The sequence below is a fragment of the Papio anubis genome, chromosome 12 (genome assembly GCF_008728515.1).
Source record: "Papio anubis isolate 15944 chromosome 12, Panubis1.0, whole genome shotgun sequence".
Lineage (NCBI taxonomy): Eukaryota > Metazoa > Chordata > Mammalia > Primates > Cercopithecidae > Papio > Papio anubis.
Window position 1 is genome coordinate 79,731,506 of NC_044987.1, and position 23,970 is coordinate 79,755,475.

The window sequence follows — 23,970 nt, forward strand, 5'->3', positions numbered from 1 at the left end:
TTATAGTGTTCATATGTGTCTCCTTTGTCTTCCTTTTGAAATTTTAAAATTTGGAGTGAAATACCTTCTATTCCTCTGTGAATGTACTTCTAAAAGAATATGTACGAAAGTTAATTGTTAATATCCCCACAGTTTACTGACTCATTATTCTAACCAGTTGAGGATGCCACATAGCATGCTCATCTCTGCATCCAGACATGACTTGAGTTCTAATTTTTCTTTCACTAATTAGCTTTATAATAATGAGCAAATTACACAACTCCTTTAAGCCCTGATTTCTTCGTTTATAAAATGAGGTTGATAGAGTCTCATAAGATTGTTATAGGAATTGTATCCATTATGGTGCTTTGCAAAATGGCTGGCCCTGTAACTGCTTACTAAATGTTAGCAGTAATGATAATCATGTTAATTATTAGTAGTGGTCATATGCTTGGCTTGGCATCAATGCCTCAAATAATATTTTATGTTTGGGTGGTTATGTTTCATTTAGGACATTTATTGCAGCTATCTTGTCAAAATGTGACTCACTTTTTTGTCTTCTATTTCACGATCTCTATTCTCTCATACCATAAAACGTCAAACTTTAGTCATACTCTGTACTCACTCACCTCTCTTGAACTCTGTTCTCAACTTCTCTGATACTTGTCTATTCTTGTTTATTGAAGCTTTCTGTAACATCAGTCAATGAAAACAGCTCTTCTGGTTAGCAGGCTCTAAGTTGTCCTTATCCCTTCTGAGGCCCTTTTCTCTGTCAGAAGTCTGTATACAGCAGAATATCTTCTGTTAAACTCCTCAAGCCTACATCTATAAAAGGCACTTTAAATTCTAAAAGATAGATATTTTTAAAATATACAATCTTTTATTCTTTCAAACACATGCAACTTAACAATCCTTGGATTATGTTTAAATAATTTTTGGCTAGGCATGGTGGCTTAAACACTTGTAATCCCAGCACTGTGGCAGGCTGAGGTAGGAGGATCCCTTGAGACCAGGAGTTCAAGACCAACCTGGGCAAGATAGCAAGAACTGTCTTTACCAAAAAAATAATAAATACTACTACTAACAATTTTTATCTCCTTTTTATTTAAAAAGGTGATCTAGCATTTCTAAAGAAATGAGTTTAGAATAGGATACATTTTGGTTATTATTGTAAACTGACAGTATATCAGGCTTTAAGGGTTAGGCTGGCTCTTCTGAGGTTGCAGACATGAATAAAACAATATAGATTTTCTGAGATGTTATGTTAGTAAGGGCAAATAGGTCCTAAAGTGAGATATGGAAGAGAATGAGAAGTTGTTTCTTATTCTTGCTATCATACTTTGGACTCTGCAGTGAAAGATCATTTCAGCAACATAAACTTACCTAAGGATAGAAAAGCTATTCAGTTGCCAGACAATTGTATACTGTGTTTATTACCCTCGGGAAGCACAGGTAGCTTCTGTTTAATATTTTTAGCATTATCTTGGCTGCCTTTGGTTTCTCATTGACACAGCTAGGGAATAGCTCATTATTCAGACTTTCAGATGTTACTGCAGAAGAGTTTTTAGAAGGTTGATCCATCATATGGCCACAATGCAGTACACTCAATCTCAGTATGACATTAAAGATGCAATCTTTTATATTGCCTGTGTCTAGAATACTGTTAGAAAGGAAACATTAAGGAAAGTCTAGAGAATATTTTGATTTATTGTCATGTTTATGTAGGTGTCTTTCTCCAGACACGAGGACAGGAGCTTTATCCTCATCTTTTTATCCCTAACACCTAACAAAGTGTCTGATATACATAGTAGATGCTTAGTTAAGGTTTTTGAGTAGAAGTAAAGTATCTTAAGGTAATGATTTTAAAGATGGTGGTGGTGGTGGTGGGGTGTGTGTGTGTGTGTGTGTCTGTGTGTGTGTCTGTGTGTGTGTGTGTATTTTGGAAAAGGATTACAAAATACACCAGCAAAAATTCTTGAAATAAGGGATGCTACTTCATATTTTGTTTCTAAATTTAATAGAAATAACAGAAATGTGAATTAAAGCCAAAGAGAAATTTGAACCACTGATGAGGCTAAAATAGTTTTTTTTAAAATTTGTTCTTCAAAAGCCATAGAACTCTGGTGAAGGTCATGAAAGTGATCAGACACCTTACAGGGAAATTAAATTTATTTCCCTTCCTAGTATACCCCGAAGCCCCCTTAATTTCTAATTCACCCCAGTGGTTCTGTCTTTATGGGGTACATTCCATGAGCACCCACTAGTTCAGTGATTTACTGGAAGAACTCACACAATTCAGTATAAAGCTGTACTCACAGCTAAGATTACAGAAAAGGGTATAGGGCAGAAACAGCAGGAAAAAGATACCCACAGGCAAAGAGGTCACAGGCAGACTTCCAAGGTATCTCTCTCTTTTTACACAAGAGTTACACAAGAGATTTACTCCCCAGCTTCATACCTCAGAGGCACATGTGAGATGTCTCTACCTAGGGAAATTTGCTTGCGTCTTAGAGACTGTAGTTCTTAAAGCTAGCGGGTCAAGTAGGCATATTTCCACCATGTGACCAGCCATGGTATATACCCAAACCAGGTAATAAGTGTGCATGATGAATCTTTATGTTTACTTTAAACATGTCGTCAACTTGCTTCATCTAAACCTACTGCTTCAGGTAAATGGAGTATCGTCATTATTCTGCAATCATTTGAGTGATCTAGGCGTTCTTGTTCTTAGAGTTTGATCAAGAATCATTGCCATGGCTATAGAGATCTAAGCAAGAACTGAATAAAACAAAACAGATCTGCTGCATTCACTCATTTTTTCCAAGTTGTAAACTTGGCCTTCATACTTGACATTTTCTTCCCCTTTACCCAACATACCTGTTGGAGACAGTGTCCTGTTGAGTATCCTTAATGGTTCTCAAATGTGTCTCTCGTCTATCCATGATGTTTCTCATGCGTTACTTTACATTCTTAGATCTCTCACCTGAATTAATGCGTCTGCACTTAACTGGACCAGTTGTTTGTCTTTGCCTCCCACCACTCTCCTCTGTTCTCTGTAGTGCAGCCAGACTGATTTCCCCACTTGATTCTCCTCTACTTTAAATAAAAAGGAAGAAAGGGGGGGAAAAAAGATATTTTTGTATTGGGAAGATGAAAGAGGATAAATTACAATGATTCTACTATCAGAGACCACTATCAACATTTTGATATATTTCTTGCCACTCTCAAAAACCTTAGGTCACAAAGATGAAATCCATAGGAATGTAAACTTTACCAAAATATCAGCTCCCTGTGGTGCGGCAGGAATTTTTCTTTTTTTCATTCATTGATGTGTCCCAATTACCAGGAAGGGGACCCAGCACATCCTAGGCATTCAGTGTAAGTACTTATTCAATGAATGAATTAATCAATTTTTAAGATTCAGGACATTATATATTCAAAGCCAGGTAAATCATTATCACCAAAGCCTGCAACCCCATTGTTTCTGATAGATTCCAGATGACTATTTTTATCTTTTTTCACTTTATTAGAACTGAGTTATTGCTAATTTCAAACAATAAATGTCCTCAGTGTTAGTAATTCCACAGCTATACATTTGTAAATAAAGATGATACATTTGGGAGGGAGCAGCTCATAGAATAGCTTTGTTATGGTTCCAAGTCTATGCCCCATACGTTCTTGGTAGTTCATTCCTTGTGGGATGTGTGTAAATCTGCCTCCAGCTTCATATGTTTAAGAATTCTTGCTTTTGGGGGCCGGGCGCGGTGGCTCAAGCCTGTAATCCCAGCACTTTGGGAGGCCGAGACGGGCGGATCACGAGGTCAGGAGATCGAGACCATCCTGGCGAACACGGTGAAACCCCGTCTCTACTAAAAAATACAAAAAAACTAGCCGGGCGAGGTGGCGGGCGCCTGTAGTCCCAGCTACTCCGGAGGCTGAGGCAGGAGAATGGCGGGAACCCGGGAGGCGGAGCTTGCAGTGAGCTGAGATCTGGCCACAGCACTCCAGCCTGGGTGACAGAGCAAGACTCCGTCTCAAAAAAAAAAAAAAAAAAGAATTCTTGCTTTTTGATGACATTTAGGAATGAAGGACTAGATATTTTAATAAAGGTAACTGGTATAGGTTTTATCTCTGAGGGGAAAAGGTGGAGACTGGTCAGTTTACAGTTACCCCAGTAATGTTTTAGTCCCTTTATCACTCCCACATTGTATACCTCTTGACTCCACTGGTTTGTGTTGTGAAGAATGGCTCCACATCCACTATCATGCTCGCTGATGTGTGCACTGAGTACTGGGTCTTTCTTCACAGATTTACCAATATAATTTCATTCCCTTTTTTCTCTCAACTAAATTATGAGATTCTTTGGTTCTTTGGTATTCCCTTCCAAAATCTCCATGTATTTATCCGTGTCTTACATTTTATATTATTGTCATTTCACTGTGCTTAGGGAGCAAAAGAGAAATAAATATGTATACATCAATGACATATTGAACTGAAAGTAAATGAATAGTATATATTGTATCTATTATATCTATTAGGATATTCCCTTCTTCTCCCCCATAAGCTATCATCCATATATTCTAGGTGAACTTTACATGTGTTCTATCACTGACTTTAAATGCATTTGATTAGGTATTCATTGTATGAACTCACATGTACTTTCTGTTGCTTGCTTGTCTGTCTCCCCACTAGACCATCTTCTTCCTTAGAACATAGACCATATCTTTTACCTAAATCACGTAGGGAAAACGTAGATTGAAAATTTAGTTCCATATTTCTTATTCCAAAGATCCTGAAATGACTCTTCATTATCTTTAAGTAAAATCTAGACTTAAAGATAAGTCTTAGCATTACCTCTAAATATCCCCCAACTATGTCACTGTATACTATCTCTTGTTGCTCTAGTCCTACTAAACTGTTCAAAGTTCTTTAAATTTACTTCTCTCTCTGTCACACACACACACGAGGCAGTTGTGCACACACACAACCGTCCTCTACCCATACCCATACACATCTTTGTGTATGCTGTGTCCTTTCCTGGCTAAGCTCAGATGTCACTTAGATAAAGATTTATCATATGAGCTTCCATAGTCCCCAATCCTGTTTACTATTCTGTCTCTCTTAGACCATACCCTTAAGTGCATGGACTGTGTCTTTTATCTCTGTATGCTTCGTACAAGATAATTAATCATGATGATGTCCCTGTATCATGAAGTGAAAGTTAAATTGCTACTTTTAAGATAGGAAATAAGATAGGAACGTATGTGTTCTAACAAAATTTCCCCTCAGAAAAAGTTGATAATTTCATTTTTATTGGATTATTTAAGAGAATTACTTAAAGATGTCCTTTTTATTACTTCATCATATTTCTTTACATTAGAATCATGCTAGTTTTTCAGTAGGTGTTTCCAAAGATAAAGATTCATTTGGCTTATATTGAAGTAGGGTTTAGTGAGTAGCCACTTGAGAACTAAGTAAAATCTGTATATTTTTTTCACAAATGGAAAAAATCAGGTGGTGATTAAAAGTCTTATGAAAGGTTGTCTGTGTCGATGATATCTATTTTAATACAAAACTAATGGGAATTATAAGGCTTTGTCTTTTTTCCTGTGTTTCCTTTTTAAGATTAAATCATAATCTTTCTTGTTATAGTCATATTTGAACAACAAATAATTACTGATGCAAATAGGGTTATGACTTGTAGCAGACAGTAAACAGGCCTAGCAGATGGTCTCTTACAGAACACAGATCTTGTTTCCGCATAACCATTCTGAAGATATTTTTAAGCAATGGGAACATTTTTCTCTTTTAAAAGAAGCTTGCCTTCAGTTTTCTTTGAAGCGTTTGTCATTGTTAAAGCCTTAATCAGTATTTCGGTAAGCAACAAGCAACTATAGCAATTTCATCAGAATTTTATTAAATACTGTTTTGAAAAAAAGCTCATAAGCATTTCTTTAAAACTTTTTGTATGAAATATAACATGTAAAATGAGTACATAAAACATCAATAAACATGTTTAATATGCATAAGTATCCATAAATAACAAATGAAATTAAACATATAGTAACCATCACCCAGGCCAAGAGAACTTTGCCACCAATTCAGAATCCCACCCACCTCCACTGCTCTTTCTCAATCAGATGGGCTACTATGAACAATTTTATTATGATCTGGTTTTACATGTGCCCTGGTGCACACATCTGGGAGGTGTATACTTACAAGTAGAACTGTGGTCCTTAGGGTATACATATCTTCAGATTTCCTAGATATTGCCAGACTATTTTCCAAAGTGGTTATACCAGTTTATCTTATACATATAGTATGTAGCAGTTCTGGTTGGTATTATCCACCTTTAAAAAATGTTTCCAGTCATTTGTGTAGCAGTATCTCATTGCAATTTTAATTTTTGTTTCTTTGATTGCTAATGAAACTGAGCACCTTTTCATGTGATTGTTAGCCATTTGGATTTCCTTTTTCTGTGAAATATCTGTTTATGCCTTTTGCTCAGGTTTCTTTTGAGTTGTGTCTTGTTTGTGTATTTGTAGGCAATCTATATATATATTTTGGATTTGAACTGTTGATAGGTTTTATGTAATGCGAAAGTCTTCTCTCATTCGTGTTTGCCTTTTCACCCTCTTTGTAATATCTCTCAATGAATTGAAATTCTCAGTTTTCGTATGGCAACATTCTTATTTATAGTTGCCACTGTTTGTGAGTTGAGTAAGGAATCTGTACCTTCACTGAGGTTATAGAGGTATATTTTCTTGTAAATGCTTTATAATTGTGCTTTTTACACTTAGGCATTGATTTTTGTATATGGTATGAAGTGGTGGTCCAGTTTTGTTCCTTTTCTTGGTATTATATTTAGATGACCCAGTTGTCCTGGTCCCATTCATTAATCTTTGTACTTATATTATCATTTTTATCAAGAATCAAGCATTATTATATGAGGCCTGTATAACCTTTACACTAAAACTCCACTAAGGCAGTAGAACCAAAAATCACAAGTCACTCATTCATGAATGCAAATGCAAGAATCCTAATAAAAATATTGGAAAACTGGGCCAGGCACAGTGGCTCACGCCTATAATTCCAACACTTTGGGAGGTCAAGGTGGGTGGATTACTTTAGGCCAGGAGTTGGAGACCAGCCTGAGCAACATGGCGAAACCCTATCTCTACTAAAAGTACAAAAGTTAGCCCAGCATGGTTGCACATGCCTGTAATCCCGGCTACTTGGGAGGCTGAGGCAGGAGAATCACTTGAACCCTGGAAGCGGAGGTTGCAGTGAGCTGAGATCGTGTCACTGCACTCTAGCCTGGGTGACAGAGCAAGAGTGTCTCAAAATAATTTGTGTCTCAAAAATAAAGGAAAACTGAGCAATAAATTGGGAAGTAAAGTTTATTCTAGGAATGGTTAAATATGAGAAAATCAGAAAAATCTATTGAGTGTGTCTCAAGAGATGCAGTATAAAAGTCTGATAAAATTTAGTATCCATTCAGTGTATCTATGTATTTAAAACCATTAGCAAACTAGAGTTAGAAAGCAGTGTCCCAATATGATAAAGAACAGGGTCCCCAAACCCCAGGCTGTGGACGAATACCTGTCAGTGTCCTGTTAGGAACCAGGCCACAGAGCAGGAGGTGAGCAGTGGGTGAGTGAACATTATTGCCTGAGCGCCACCTCCTGTCAGATCAACGGGGGCATTAGATTTTCACAGAGTGCAAACGCTAACGCTGTTGTGAACTGCATATGTGAGGGATCTAGGTTGTGCATTCTTTACAAGAATCTAATACCTGATGATCTGAGGTGGCAGTTTCATCCCAAAACCATCTCCCACCCACAGGTCCGTGGAAAGATTGTCTTCTGTGAAACTGGTCCCTGGTGCCAAAAAGATTGGGGACTGCCAATACAGAGTATCTATAAAAACAAAACCTACAGCCAGTATCTTGATGAAGCAGTGAAAGCATTCTCTTTAAGTTCAGAAATAGGACAAGGATACCTTTCATCACCTCTTCTATCCAACACCATAAAGGAGATCCTAGCCAATGCACTAATATGATCAAAAGAAAAGTGTAAGAATGGGGTATGAAGAAACAAAACTGTTTTTATGATGTTTGTGTATGTTTATGAATACAGACATTAGAAAGAAGCTATAAATAAATTACGATAAAAGTATCAAGATGCTGAATACATAATTAATCAGAGTTTATTATTATTTTTGTTTATTTGTTTGTTAGTTTGTTTGAGACAGGGTCTTACTTTGTCATCCAGGCTGGGGTGCAGTGGCAAAATCATGTCTTACTGCAGCCTTGACCTCCCAGGCCCAAGTGGTCCTCCCACCTTGCCTCTCAAGTAGCTGGGACCACAGGCCCATGCCACCATGCCTGCCTAGTTTGTTTATTTTTTGTAGAGACAAGTTCTTCCTATGTTGCCTAGGCTGGTCTTGAACTCCTGGGCTCAAGCAATCCTCCCATCTTGGCCTCTCAAGGTGCCGGTATTATAAGCAGGAGCCACCACGCCTGGCCTATTGTTAATGTTTTTAACCTCCTCCCAGACAATGCAAGGACATTAAGTCACTTTAAATGGAAAATTCACCCTGGGGATGAACATCCCCCAATAAATGTTGGCTGTGAATCATGGGTCAGCTGTTTTAATTTCTTCCTCCCCACCACCTTCTGACCTTGATCATTATCTCCTTTCTATATATTTCTCAGGTGTCTTTGTTTTATTGTTTTCTGCAATCACTTATGCAAAGAATAAGTCTCTAAAAACCCTTAGTGACCACCAGGATTTGACCTGTCCTCTATAAAGCTTGTTAATAATTTCTTCGTAGAACTCCCATCTGATTTCTCTTTTTTACATCATTTTTCAAAAACCATTGAGTCCTTCTCAGTGAGCTGGGGTTTTTTTCCCTTGTCCTTTCTTTACTCTCATTGATTTTCCTTTTCCTTTCTATGTTAAAAACTTCGTGTGGGCCTCATGCTTGTTAACTGAGCCAGTCAATCAGGTAGTGCCTCCTGAATATTCTCTTGGCCTCCTAATCGTAAGATTACATAAAGTATATGAGAATGGGGAGTTGCTAATTTCTACATACATCGTCACCTCTGTCCATAGCATTAAATTCTATTGTTATAAAGCCAATCTAAGTTCATTTGTGCTCCTAGCATGCCTACTCCTTCAGAAGGACTGTTTGCTTTATATGTGGGGAAGAGAGTATGGCAGTTACTTCCCTTGGGGTAGGTATGCTGCAATCCTGCTTTTACTCACTGTAGCAGATTGGTTGTCATACCACCTGGAAGAATCTCTTCACAGCCACTTGGGGATCAGTCATCAATCCAGTTACCCCTTCTACTCAGCAGTATATAAAGTAAGTGATGTGTTTCCCTGTTTATTAATTCTGAGAATTTATGCCAGTAGTAAATGTTGAGAGTTTATGCCAATAGTGAATCACCAGGATTTTCTGGTATTTCTCCGTAAAACAGTTTCTTTTCTTTTTTACTGAATACTTTCAGAACATAGTAGTCCCCGAAACTTGTCCTCTAGCTGTTTGCATTGTCTTTGTGGCAACTCATAGTTTTAAGTTCATTACTTTCCTAGTGAATACTTCATCTTTCCAGGTAGATGTAAAAGCATAAGAAGGTCTTTCAGTGAAAGGAAAAACTCTCTCTCTTGCCACCATTTCCTCTTTGAAAGGACTGACATTTATTAGAAACTAGTAACAGCCAGAGAATGGGATTTTTTACTATCTTACCCTCTGCATACTATTCCCTATCAGTCCACTAGCTAGTTATCTAAATCTTGCCATTTCCTACCAAGATTAGGTAGGCAAACATCCTAGGATTCAATCCTCTGCCAGTTTTTTTTTTAAATTCCTTTTTCTGGCTAAAGAAATTCTTTAGCCTTTGTGACTCATGGGTCTGCAAGAGAGTCCTGCACACAACACCATTCTGAGTTAACGTAGTTTCAAGTCAGACACAAATGAATATTACCCAATATTACCGAGAGAGATTACGCAGTTTTAAACTTTATTAATAATTTCAAAGGTACAGGCAATCAGGAGACTCAGAAGAAGCAGGGATTAATCTGGCACATAGAGTGAGGCTTCTTACTGTGTGAATTGATAACCCATCCACCCCATTTGCAGACCTTTTCTACTCCGGGCCAGAGATCGTGTAGCTCATATAGGGAAGGAAGGACTAAAGCAGCTGCTTTTAATATCCCAGATCTCTTAGTCTGGGCTTCCTGATTCCCTCTATTATATGGGTAAGATCTCTGGTTCATGTGAGTTAGATTTGACACTCTGATTTATGTATTGACTCACTACGTATGTCCATTTGCTTTTCTCATTTCTTCCTTTTTCCCTGACCATCTAGGACCAGTTTTCTTCTTGAACTAATTTTTTAGTGTTTCCTTCATTGTACATTTATGTCAGTAGCCAAACAGAATGTTGTTTGTTGGTCTGAAATGTATTTTGCCTATAATTCTGGGAGATATTTTTCTGTACATACAGAATTCTACATTGGCAGTAATATTGTAGTACAGGAGTTGGTAAACCTCAGTCCCTGGGCCAGCTACCTGTTTTTGTAAATAAAGCTGGAACACGGCCGGGCCTTTTTGTTTACATATTGTCTATTGCCTCTTTCACACAGCAATAGCAGTTGAATAGTTGCAACAGAGATCATATGTCCTGCAAGTCTAAACTATTTTTACTTCGGCAGTTTAAGAAAAGGTTTACCTGGTTCATTGGTGATATTCTACTATCTATGGCTTTCATTGTTGCTATCAAGAAGTCACCTATCAGAACAATTGTTATTCCATTGAAGACAATTTGCCTTTGTTGATTTTTTTGCCTCTGATTTGTCTTAAGTATTAAAGATTTTTTAAAATTTAGTCTTGAGATTCATTGGATTACTTTTCTCTGTGGCTTAAGGCTTTTTATCAATTCCAAAAAATTCTCTTGATCCCAGGAGTTTGAGGTTACAGTAAGCCATGATCATACAACTGCACCCAAGCCTGAGTGACAGAGTGAGACACTCTCTTAAAAAAAAAAAAAAGGCCAGGCGCGGTGGCTCACATCTGTAATCCCAGCACTTTGGGAAGCCGAGGCAGGTGGATCACGAGGTTAGGAGATCGAGACCATTCTGGCTGACACGGTGAAACCCCATCTCTACTAAAAATACAAAACATTAGCTGGGCGTGGTGGCGGGCGCCTGTAGTCCCAGCTACTCGGGAGGCTGAGGCAGGAGAATGGCGTGAACGCGGGAGGCAGAGCTTGCAGTGAGTCAAGATCACGCCACTGCACTCCAGCATGGGTGACAGTGCAAGACTCCATCTCAAAAAAAAAAAAAAAAAAAAAGATATGGGAGTGCAAATGATCAAGAATAGCCAGAAGGATTTTTAAAACAAATAAACTTTAAGGATGTACACTGTCAAATTTCTTGGCTGAATTTAAAGCTATAGTAATCAAGAAAGTGTTATATTGGCATAAGAATACACATCTAAATTTGGGGGGCAGAATTGAAAGTCCAGAAATAAATCTATACATACATGGTTGTTTTTTACAAAGATATCAAAGTAATTCCGTAAGTTAGTGATAGTTTTCCCAACAACGTTGAAACTATCGCTGTTGATAGTCTGTCGAACAAAGTTTTTTCAACACTATATCAATAGTTATTGATATGGGGGAAAAATGAACAAGGTACATATGGGAAAATTAACTGAAATGAAAGCAGAAGCATTTAAGGAGAAAACATAGGTGAAGTATTTGGTATAGGCAAAGATTGCTTAGATATGCCACCAAAAGCATGAACCATAAAAGAACAAAATGATAAGTTGGTCTTTATCAAAGTTAAAAACTTTAGCTCTTCAAAACATACCATTTAAAAAATTAAGAACCAAGCCACAGTATGGCAGAATTATTCACTGTACATAAATCTGACAGAATTTGTATCCAGAATATGTAAAGAACTCTTACAATTCTGTAATAAGAATACAACTGGGCTGAGCGTGGTGGCTCATGCCTGCAATCCCAGCACTTTGGGAGGCTGAGGCAGGTGGATTGTTTGAGCCCAGGAGTTTGAGACCAGCCACAACGTAGAGAAACCCCATCTCTACAAAGAACCACAAATATTAGCCAGGCATGGTGTCACACACCTGTAGTCCCAGCTACTCAGGAGTCTGAGGTGAAAGGATCACTTGAGCTTGGGAGAGGTTGAGGCTGTAGTGAGCTGTGATTGCACCACCACATTCTAACCTGGGCAACAGAGTGAGACCCTGTCTTTAAAAAAAAAAAAAAAAAAAATGACTTCAACTGACCTGATGTTTTAAATGGGCAAAAGATTCAAACAAAAGAAGACTTGGGAATATGGCAAGCAAGCCTAGAAAAAATGCTTGATCATTAGGAAAATGCAGTTTATAACCACAATGAATTCTTTCTACACAGTGAAAGTTTCGAAGATCAACAATAGTGAGTATTAACAAGGATGTGAAGCAACAGGAATGCACATGTATTACTGCTTAAAATGTCAAATAGTGTATATGCTTTGTAAAACAAGTTGGCACTTTGTTTAAAAAGTTAGATATATACTACCATTTGATGGAGCAATTCTGCTTATACACAGATGTTTATAGCAGCTTTATTCATTATGATCCAAAGCTAGAAGCAATCCAGAATTATATACACAGGTGAATGTATAAACAAAATTGTGATTTATCCGTGTGGTAGAATACTACCCAGCAGTAGCAAGGAACAAACTAATATACACAAAAGCATACGTGAAACTGAAAATATGTCATGCTTATCGAAGGAAGCCAGGCACAAAAAGAAGCAATACGATTCTGTTAGCATGAAACTCTATAAAATACAACTCTAATATATAATGAAAGAAAGAAAATCAGTGGTTGCTTGTGGATGGGGAGATTTTCTCGAATGGGCACTAATCTTTGGGGGAAGAGGAAATGTTCCGTATATTGATGGTGGTGGTCAACAAAGTATCTGTTTTTCAGAATTTAACAAAATTAACCTAAAATGAATGCATTGAATTGTATGTAAATAATACCCAATGAAGTTAAGGAGGGACAATTTCTTCTTTGATGGAGGAAAAATATCCTCTGTAGTTAAAATGTACATTCTGAGAATTCAGAATTTATTAATCAGATATAAACTTAACCAGCAGCTTACATTCACCTTTGTGAAATTAACTGTTGTTTCATATTACAAAAGAAGGGGAGGTTGAAACTATTGCTAATCTTATTAGCAAGTGTATAAAAACATCTAATGATTGCCACTGGTCAAGGTTAAATAATTTTTGGTAGTGATAGGATTTCAGGTTTTATATAACACTTAATGTTTTGTTGTTGATAGTGTCATTATTATTTATAGACACATGTATAGCTTTCACAAGTATTTGATCCTCTTAATAGCCTGTGAAGTAAATAGGGTCAGTATTCTCTTTCACACCTGAGCAGCACAGGCTCAATGAAATTACTTAAAATGTTGGTGAAGATCACATAGCTGACAAATGCCAGAGAATCTAGGGGTTAAATTAGGGGCTTGGGGCTTCAAATTCTCTCAGCCCTATGACAGACACACTATTTCCCTTTAAACCATACTTTTGTATGTCTTATATGTCTGTCTTCACCTCTGTGTTGTTTTTTGTTTTAAAGACATGTAACTTCATTGACATGTTATTCTTGATAAAATTTGGATTTCTTTTCAAACTCAAGTTTTAAATATTGATTCACTGTATTGCCATATTAACCAGAAACATTTTTGGGCATTCATGGAGTAACCATAAAATATAGTGTCCAAAGAACAACTAAACTTTGATTGAAATACTTTTTTGTCCCACAAAATGAGTTGTTGGCAAAAAATTATGTAATTTAACTAGCTTTCAGAATCTGTTTAATCTACTAATCTAATTCATTATGATAATTTTCAGACTAAATAAACTTGAAGATACTATTACACTAATTAAAGGAAAGATTGAAGAAGTTCATCTTCCTGTAGAAAAAGTGGATGTTATTATATCTGAGTGGATGGTGAGTGTTTACGGAAAAAACTACTTTCATTGGTAAAATGAAAAAACTTTTTTAAAGTAATGAATAAGATAATAGTTTTCCTGAATTTAATTATATTCGATACATGGCAGAATGGTGACATTATTTTTTAAGTAGCTACATTAGTAGATACTGTAATGTGTAATTTTAAAAAAATAGCTACAGTCTTCTTACAGTAGTTTATTCCGAAATGGCGCTTATTTATTGGCTATTCATAATCTTTAAAAAGTGATAAATTATCTTTTTTATCTTAAAAATCCTAATAAATTATTTTTCTACTTTCTAAGTTTTAGATATCTAAGTGTTTGCCTGAAAGCCTTCAGGGACTAGTAAGAACTTATTAGGACTGTTTCATCAAAATTAACATAATACTGCCACCATTATCATACTGAATGTCCTATCTTTTTAATCTGTTAGGCCAAGTGATCAATGTCCATTATCACGTAAAATAGAATTTATTGCTGTTATTGAAATAATAAAAGGAAGGCATGTTACATAGCTTCATAATTTGCTGTTGAAATCTTGAGTCAAGACAGAATATTTATTTTTAAATATATGGAAAATAAAATTAATGGGGGCTGAGTATGGTAACTCACACCTGTAATCCCAGCACTTTGGGAGGCTGAGGCAGGTGGATCACCTGAGGTCAGGAGTTTGAGACCAGCCTGGCCAACATGATGAAACCCCATCTCTACTAAAAATACAAAAATTAGCCAGGCATGGTGGCAGGCATCTGTAATCCCAGCTACTTGGGAGGCTGAGGCAGGAGAATGGCTTGAACCCAGGAGGTAGAGTTTGCTGTGAGCCAAGATCACACCACTGCACTCCAACCTGGGCAATAGAGCGAGACTCCACCTCAAAAAAAAAAATTGTATTTGACAGCTGATTATACTTACTGATATGTCAATTTGACAGAAATAAACTGGATAGTATTTCTAATAAAGATTTTTAAATTATTTTGAAATTCTTTTTTCCTTAAAGTTCTATTTGGTAGATATATTTTCATAAAATAAATTTATCAAAAAATTTTAAGACAATGAGTTTTGCTTTATATTTTTTTTATAAATTTTGAATAAACATAGTTATAATCCTGGTGAAATAGACATTTCAAGGAACTTTTGGAATATTCAGATTTAATGTAGTAGTGTAGGGAGTTCCAGTCTAGAGCTGATGACAGTCACAGTTGTTGACGGTTACGATTTTGTATATGAAACAGTATGTTGATTTTTTTTTAATGCTAAGATTGGCCTTAAACAACCTTTAGTCACAATATTAATATTCTCACACCAAAGAATTTGTATCAGCACTCTAATTTCTCATGAATTGAAAGAGTAGATATGAATTAAAAATGTAACATTTCTTTAAAGACTATGAAAATATGCTTCCGAGAAAGCACATTTGAGGCATATAGTTGACAAGAATTTTAAATAGTTTATGCTGTATGTTTTACTCTTCTTGGAAAATGCATCTTTTAAATTACTCCAAAATAGACTTTATAGGCAAACCAAAAGAAAGACTTGTCCAAACTTCCTGTTACCTCAGTTGAACATTATTATATATCTGATTACAATAACTAATGGGATAGTTCTTGCTCTGCCTAGCAGAATGATACTTCTGGATGTTGATGTTCTAGGATTTTTCACTCCCAAATCTGAAAGATGATCTAGAATTATTAATATGCAATTAATACCTTAGAACCAGCTGATTTAATAACTGCAGTTAGCTGGATTGAATGAATTCATGAGATTGTCTTTATGATGTGAACTTTGAAAGTTATACTGTTGAAAGTTGTACTGGAATCCATTTTGTACCCTTCTGCTTTCTTCTGTACTAAGGAGGGCTAACCCTGCAGGCTGCCTTTCCAAAGCTCCAATGATGGCTGACTTCTACTGAGTTTGGGGAACCCAATGGGAAACACTAGAAACACTAAATCTCCCAAAATGTAAGAAAGGGAGAAGCCAGGGCATTTCTTCCCTTCTTTATCTCTAGTGTGTTGCTGGCAAAAGCTGTTTCTTTTGTGGTTCCACTTCCCACCGGACAAGCATGCTGTAATTCCAGCATCCACTGTGCAACCCCAGCCCTGGGTTCTTGTAGCAGTAGCCTAGGAATTATAAACTTGTGGGCATTATAAAGTCTGGTTGTCTCACTCTCTTGATGACTTCTCATATCTTTTATCCTCTGTATAAGTGACTTTTGACATTAATTTTCCTCTATTTTAGACAGCTTTTGTGGTTTCTCTTTTCCTAGTTTGTACTTATAACTCAGCTGTCCCCAGACTTCTTGGCACCAGGGACCAGTTTCATGGAAGACAGTTTTCCCATGGATTGGGGGATAGGGATGGGATGGTTTCAGGATAAAACTGTTCCATCTTACATCATTAGATTCTCATAAGGAGCATACAGTCTCAATTCCTCACATGCACAGTTCACAATAGGGTTCATGCTCCTATGAGAATCTAATGCCATTGCTGATGTGACAGGAGGCAGAGCTCAGGTGGTAGTGCTGGCCTGCTACTCACCTCTTGCTGCGCAGTCCAGTTCCTAATAGGCCATGGACTCTTGCTTTAACTGAAATAAAGAACATTTTTCACTTTAGAGCATTGGTTGGGTAGGACCTCTCCCTTCTTCAGGAAGGCAGTCATTGGAGTCACTGGAGCCTGAGATGAAAGGAGCCAGTTGTTTGGAAGCCAAGATGCTTGGAAACCAGTAATGAAAAACAAATCAGTGTGTCCAGGAAGGGATAACTAAGAACTTTTCTTCTTCCTCGCCACAAAGGTGTTACTTTTAAGCATTTGCATTATCTCACTGTCTGGCTTTCCTTGTTTTAAGCGAGTTGAAGTCTAGCAACTGTTTTAAGTGCTCTAGGTGGGGCATTGGACACTGAACTTATGGCAGTCAGCTCTGGATGGCCTTATTTCTCTAGTGAAATTTGCATTAAGGCATTAAGAAGGCTTGTGCTAAATTATTTTCAGTCATCTTTGTGGATTGGAAATATCATTTATGGTATCTTCTAAATCCTACAAGTCCCTAACTTTATTTAGTACTTTCATTAGGATTTTTGATGTGAGAAACTGGAAAACATTAATTACATAATTAAACAAAGGGCAGGTATGCTTTCTAAAATTTATCCTCCATGTTTCAGGCACATTGGCTGAAACAGTAGGCAAATGGTAAACGACTATTTTAAATCTGTAGCCACATTTTCATGAACCAGCATTTTAAACTTAAATTGCACAGACTCCTGTCTTTGTTTTTTCTTTACATACAACATAATAAGGATACAAAAATCTAGAATGAACCACGGTTAAGCATTTTTTTTTTCTCTTTTTACAAGTGTTTCCAACAAGGAAAGACAAAAATGGAATATACCCTCCAGAATTGGGCACAGATGTTTAATGGACGTGTAATCCAGTATAGCAATGTAGAAATCATATATTGCAGAGATGTACATCTGTTTTCTTCTTCTGTGGTCCACTAACTATTCCATGGCTGAATCTAAATATGTTTTTAGTCTGCACCTGTTCATGAATTTTTGTCTTTATTTTGGAAGATTTTTCTAGATAAGACTAATTTTAAAAGCTAAATTATTGCTGTTAGCATGTTATTTAATAAATGATCACTTGTCTTTTATTAACAAATTCCCAGTTTTAGGCTTGCCTTTAATTTTATATTTTCATTTTTGTTTTTATTTAAGAGAAGTTTTGTTTTTATTTTATATATTTAAGGTGTACAATATGATGTTTTTATTTACACAGTGAAATTATTACTGCTGTCACATTAACATGTCCATCATCTCACATACTTACCTGTCTTCGTGTATGTAGTAAGAGCACCTAAAATCTATTCTCTTAGGAAATGTTTCATATACAATACAATATTACTAACTATAGTCCTCATGCTCTACATTTTCATTTTCATCAGATGGAATTTCTGTTTGACAAAATTGTTTCAGTTAAATGTAAACAGTTTAATCCCCAGAAGATGTTAATACGTATTGCCTTTTGTGTCTGTGTCCCCATTTTTTACATTTTAGTCTACCAATAGAAGTTCTTGTTTTGAGAGCTGTTCTTTATTGCTTCTTATTTCTGACTATGTAATAAAACTGTTCAAAATAAGCATCCCTAATTCTGACCCAGTAAGCCAAATTGACTCATTTGGTGTTGCTGTGTTTCCTCTGTTTTCAGCATGACTTTGCAAGGACATAGAGTAAGTCCACAGGGCTTAGCATTAGTAAATGACGGAATGTGAATTGTAAGAGAATGTTCCCAGACAGAAATTCGCTGGCTTCAGACTTTTATAATTTTATGTACAACACATTAAAGGCATGGAGTTAGTATATGACAGGGTTAAGAATGTTGGTCCATAGGCAAACTACCTCCATTTTTGGGCATGTTACCTCTCTATGCCTCAGTTTCCTTCTCTATAAAATGAAAATAACAGTATTACCTACTTCATAAGGTTTTTTTGTGAGGATTAAATGAGTCAATACATGCAAATTTCTTAGAACAGTTTCTGGCACATAAGATCTTAATAATGTAGCCATTCAGTTTGGAAAGTTATACAAACTTTTAAGTACTCTGTAACTCATGAGCGAGCTACCACACTAGCTAATTCAATAAAAGTTGAAAATAATCATATACATGAAATAAAGAATATTAATTCTTGGAGGAAGAACATTCTTAGGGCTTCTCCCTCGCTTACAGCCCTTTGTAAAAGCAGAAGACTTTCTCTTTCCATGTCTAGCATTTACTAATTGACTGTCTGTGGTTGGTGTGCAGAAGTATGAAAGTAAACTGATGGATGTGAGTGACTGGGATTTGGGGTATTCTTGGTATTTTTCTTAATGTTAGTTGAATCAAAATGTATTTTATGTATATTTCAAGCATAATTCTCAGTTTGCTGCCTTGGAAACAATTTTTAGGCAGTACTGACAATGCCTAATAATTTTAGATAAAATATAAAATTCCCATTCCACAGTACTATTTTCTAGTACTGTTAAGTGTTAACAGGGAGATATTTATAGTACTTGAACAATGAAAGAAAAATTGTGGTTCGTATTTTTTCATAAGTACGCTAACATCTGAATCAAGAATAAAACGAAAACAAAGAGAATAGAAATGTAATTAAGAATACGTCCCTTGTGTATAATTATTTTGGTCTTATAATCTATATGTTTGTTTTGTCTATGCTCTTAACCACTTCCTAGCCTTTCTTTTATTCAATCTTCAATAAGTTATAAAGTATTCTAATCATGAATATTAAAAGGTTAAGTTATTCAGGAACACGAATCAATTGCCCTTATAAACATTTTTCAGGTAATCCCTCAGAGAACACAAAATGTTTGTTAATTTTGATTTTAAACTCTAAAATTCTATAACAACTTAAAAATATTTTGTCAGTAATACCGTTTACTTCTCCCTGGGAGTAAAAGTAAACCCTTCAAATTTACAGCTTGCATTTGTAGACACACAAGCATTTATGATAAATACAAATTATCTTCTGTAAACTGTATATTGTGTATACACGCCACTTTTTTTTTTTTTTTTTTTTTTTTTTTAACTTTTTATTTTTTATTAACGCCTTTTTTTTTTTTTTTTTTTTTTTTTGTCCATTCAACTGTTAATAGACACTTAGGTTGATTCTATATCTTGGCTATTGTGAATAGTGCTCTTATAAACGTGGGAGTGCAGACACCTCTTTGGCATACTGATTTCTTTTCCTTTGAATATGTAGTGTGATTGCTGGATCATATAATAGTTCTATTTTAAGTTTTTTGAGGAACCTCTATATTCTTTTTCATAATGGCTGTACTAATGTATATTCTTAACAGCAGTGTATATGAATTCCCTTTCACTGCATCCTTGCATCCTTATTTTGTCTTTTTGATAACAGCTGTTCTAACTGGCATGAAATAATATCACATTATAATTTCAGTTTGCATTTCCCTGATGATTAGTAATGTTGAGCATTTTTTAATGTACCTGCTGGCCTTTTATATGTCTTCTTTTGAGAGATGTCTATTCAGTTTATTTGCCCATTTTTGATCAGATTATTTGAGTTTTTGCTATTGAGTTCTTTATATATTCTGGATATTAATCTCTTGCTGGATAAATAATTTATAAATATTTTCTCCCACTCTGCAGATTGTCTCTTTATTGTTTTCTTTGCTGTGCAGAAACTTTAATTTTTTAGTGGCTTTTTTTTTTTTTTTTTTACTTTCAGATTTGGGGGTACATGTACAGGTTTGTTATTTAGGTAATAACTCATGCCATTGGGGTTTGTTGTACAAATTATTTCATCACCTGGGTACTAAGCCTAGTACCCAATAGTTATTTTCTTTTCTTTTATTTTTTTCAGACAGTCTCGCTGTGTCGCCCAGGCTGGAGTGCAGTGGTGCGGATCGCAGCTCACTGTAAGCTCCGCCTCCCGGGTTCAAGCCATTCTCCTGCCTCAGCCTCCCAAGTAGCTGGGTCTACAGGCGCTTGTCGCCATCCCCGGCTAAGTTTTTGTATTTGTCATAGAGACGGGGTTTCACTATGTTAGCCAGGATGGTCTCAATCTCCTGACCTCGTGATCCTCCCACCTCGGCCTCCCAAAGTGCTGGGATTACAGGCGTGAGCCACCGCGCCTGGCCCCCAGTAGTTTTTTTGTTTTTTTTTTTTTCCTCCTCTCCCTCCTCCCAACCTCTACCCTCAAGTAGACCCCAGTGTCTGTTGTTCCCTTCTTGTATTCGTGAGTTCTCATCATTTAACTCCCACTTATAAGTGAGAACATGCGGTATTTGGTTTTCTGTTCCTGCATTAGTTTGCTAAAGATAATGGCCTCCAGCTCCATCCATGTTCCCACAAAAGACATGATCTCATTCTTTTTTATGGCTGCATCGTGTTCCATGGTGTATCTGTGTCACATTCTCTTTATCGTACTCTGTCACTGATGGGCGTTTAGGTTGGTTCCAGTTCCGTATCTTTGCTGTTGTGAATAATGCTGCAATGAACATTCACATGCATCTTGCTCTTTATGGTAGAATGATTTTTATTTCTCTGGGTATACACCCAGTAATGGAATTGTTGGATCAAACGGGAGTTCTGTTTTTTTGTTTTGTTTTGTTTTGTTTTTGAGATAGGGTCTCCCTCTGTCTCCAAGGCTGGAGTGCAGTGGCGCGATCTTGTCTCACTGCAACCTCCGCCCCCCAGGTTCAAGCAATTCTCCAACCTTGGCCTCCTGAGTAGCTGGGACTACAGATGTGCGCCACCATGCTGGCTAATTTTTGTGTATTTGGTAGAGACAAGGTTTCACCATGTTGGCTAGGCTGGTCTCGAACTGCTGACTTCAAGTGATCTGTCCATCTCGGCTTCCCAAAGTGCTGGGATTATAGGTGTGCACCACCGCACCTGGCCTGGTAGTTCTGTTTTTAGCTCTTTGAGGAATCACCATACTGCTTTCCACAATGTTTGAACTAATTTACACTCAGTGTGTAAGTGTTCCCTTTTCACTTCGATCTTGCCAGCACTCTTATTTTTTGACTTTTTTTTTTTTTTTTTTGAGATGGAGTCTCACTGTGTCGCCCAGGCTGGAGTATAGTAGCGCAGTCTGGAGTGTAGTAGCAGTCTCGGCTCACTGCAAACTCCGCCTTCTAGATTCACGCCATTCTCCTGCCTCAGCCTCCCGAGTAGCTGGGACTACAGGCACCCGCCACCGCGCCCAGCTAATTTTTTGTAATTTATTCTATTTCACCGTGTTGGCCAGGAAGGTCTCGATCTCCTGACCTCATGATCCGCCTGCCTCAGCCTCCCAAAGTGCTGGGATTACAGGTGTCAACCACCGTACCTGGCCTACTTTTTGACTTTTTAATAATAGCCATTCTGACTGGTGTGAGATGGTATCTCATTGTGATTTTGATGTTCATTTCTCTAATGATCAGTGTTGATACTGAGCTTTTCTTCATATGCTTGTTGGCCACATGCATATCCTCATCAGCATGGGATTTTTTTGTAGAAGCTATTTAATTTGGTATAATCCCATTTGTCTGTTTTTGCTTTTGTTGTTTGTGCTTTTGAGATCATCTCCACAAAGTCTTTGCCCAGACCAATGTCCTGAAGCATTTCCCGATGTTTTCTTCTATTAGTTTAATAATTTAAGATCTTGGCTGGGCGCAGTAGCTCACGCCTGTAATCCCAGCACTTTGGGAGGCCAAGGGGGGCCAATCACGAGGTCAGGAGATTGAGACCATCCTGGCTAACACAGTGAAACCCTGTCTCTACTAAAACTACAAAAAATTAGCCGGGCATGGTGGCGGGTGCCTATAGTCCCAGCTACTCGGGAGACTGAGGCAGGAGAATGGCATGAACCCAGGAGGTAGAGCTTGCAGTGAGCTGAGATTGCGCCACTGCACTCCAGCCTGGGCGACAGAGCAAAACTCCATCTCAAAAAATAAAAATAAAAATAAATAATTTCAGTTCTTACATTTAAATCTTTAATCCATTTTTAGTTGATTTATTATTTATTTATTTATTTATTTATTTTCTGTCACCCAGGCTGAAGTGCCCTGGCACCGTCTCAGCTCACCGCAACCTCTGCCTCCTGGGCTCAAGCAATCCTTCCACCCCAGTCTCCTGAGGAGCTGGGACTACAGGTGTGCACCATTATACCCAGCTAATTTTTGTGTTTTTAGTAGAGAGGGTGTTTTGCCATATTGCCCAGGCTGGTCTTGAACTCCTGGGCTTAAGCAAGCCACCCACCTCAGCCTCCCAAACTATTGAAGAGGGTGTCCCTTCTCCAATGAATGTTTTTGGTACCTTTGCCAAAAATCAGTTGGCTATAAATGTATGAATTTATTTCTGGGTTCTCCAATATGTTCTTTTGGTCTATGTGTCTGCTTTTATGCCAATATCATGCTGTTTTGGTTACTATAGCTTGTTGACATCAGGTATTGTGATACCCCCAGCTTTGCTCTTTTTGCTCAGGATCACTTTGGCTATTCAGGATCTTTTGTGGTTTCATACAAGTTTTACGGTTGTTTATTTCTATGAAGAATGTCATTGTTATTTTGATAGGAATTACACTGAATCTGTAAATCACTTTGGCCAGTATGGTTATTTCAACAGTATTAATTCTTCCAATTCATGAGCATGGGATGAGTTTCCATTTTTGGTCGTTCTCTTCAATTTCTTTCATTAGTATTTTGTAGTTTTCATTGTAGAGATCTTTCAACTCTTTGTTTAAACTTATTCCTAAGTATTTTATTTTACTGTAGTTATGTAAATGGCATTGCTTTCTTGATTTCTTTGTTACTTCCCCTGGGTATAGAAGTGCTACTATTTTTGTATACTGATTTTGTATCGTGCAGCTTTACTGAATCTGTCAGTTCCAAGAGGTTTTTAGATTTTCTGTGTAAGATCATGTCGTCTTCAAACAGGAACAATTTGTCGCCCTTCTTTCCAATTTGGATGTCCTTATTTATTTTTCTTGCCTGATTGCTCTGGCTAGTGTTATGTTGAATAAAAGTGGTGAAAGTGGACATCCTTGTCTTATTCCATTTCTTAGAGGAAATGGTTTGAACTTGTCCCCATTCAGTATGTTGTTGATTGTGGTTTTGTCATTGATGGCCTTTGTTGTGTTGAGGTATGTTCCTTCTATGCCTAACTTGTTGAGAGTATTTATCATGAAGCGATGTTGAATTTTATCAGATGCTTTTTCTGTGTCTTTTGAGATGATCATATGGCTTTTGTCTTTCATTTTGTTGAAGTATCATGTTTATTGATTTGTGTACATTTTGTCATCCTTGCATCTCTGGGATAAATCCCACTTGATCATGGCAAGTGATCTTCTGATGTGCCACAGGATTTAGTTTGCTAGTATTTTGTTAAGGACTTTTAGATCTGTGTTCATCTGGGATATTGGCCTGCAGTTCCTTTTTGCTGGTGTCTTTAACT

At 36.9% G+C, this 23,970-nt stretch overlaps 1 protein-coding gene across 9 annotated transcripts in view; it reads left to right on the forward strand.

Moving 5' to 3' along the window:
- Positions 1-23,970, forward strand: part of PRMT3 (protein arginine methyltransferase 3) — a 133,513-nt gene that overhangs the window by 28,720 nt on the left and 80,823 nt on the right. For all 9 annotated transcript variants that reach the window (XR_004177500.1, XR_004177501.1, XM_031653373.1 and 6 more), the window contains one exon: positions 13,922-14,021. Coding sequence is in view for 7 of the 9 variants with exons in the window: in XM_031653373.1 (XP_031509233.1) it covers positions 13,922-14,021 (100 nt within the window). In the remaining 2 variants the exon portion in view is untranslated. The remainder of the gene's footprint in view (positions 1-13,921; positions 14,022-23,970) is intronic.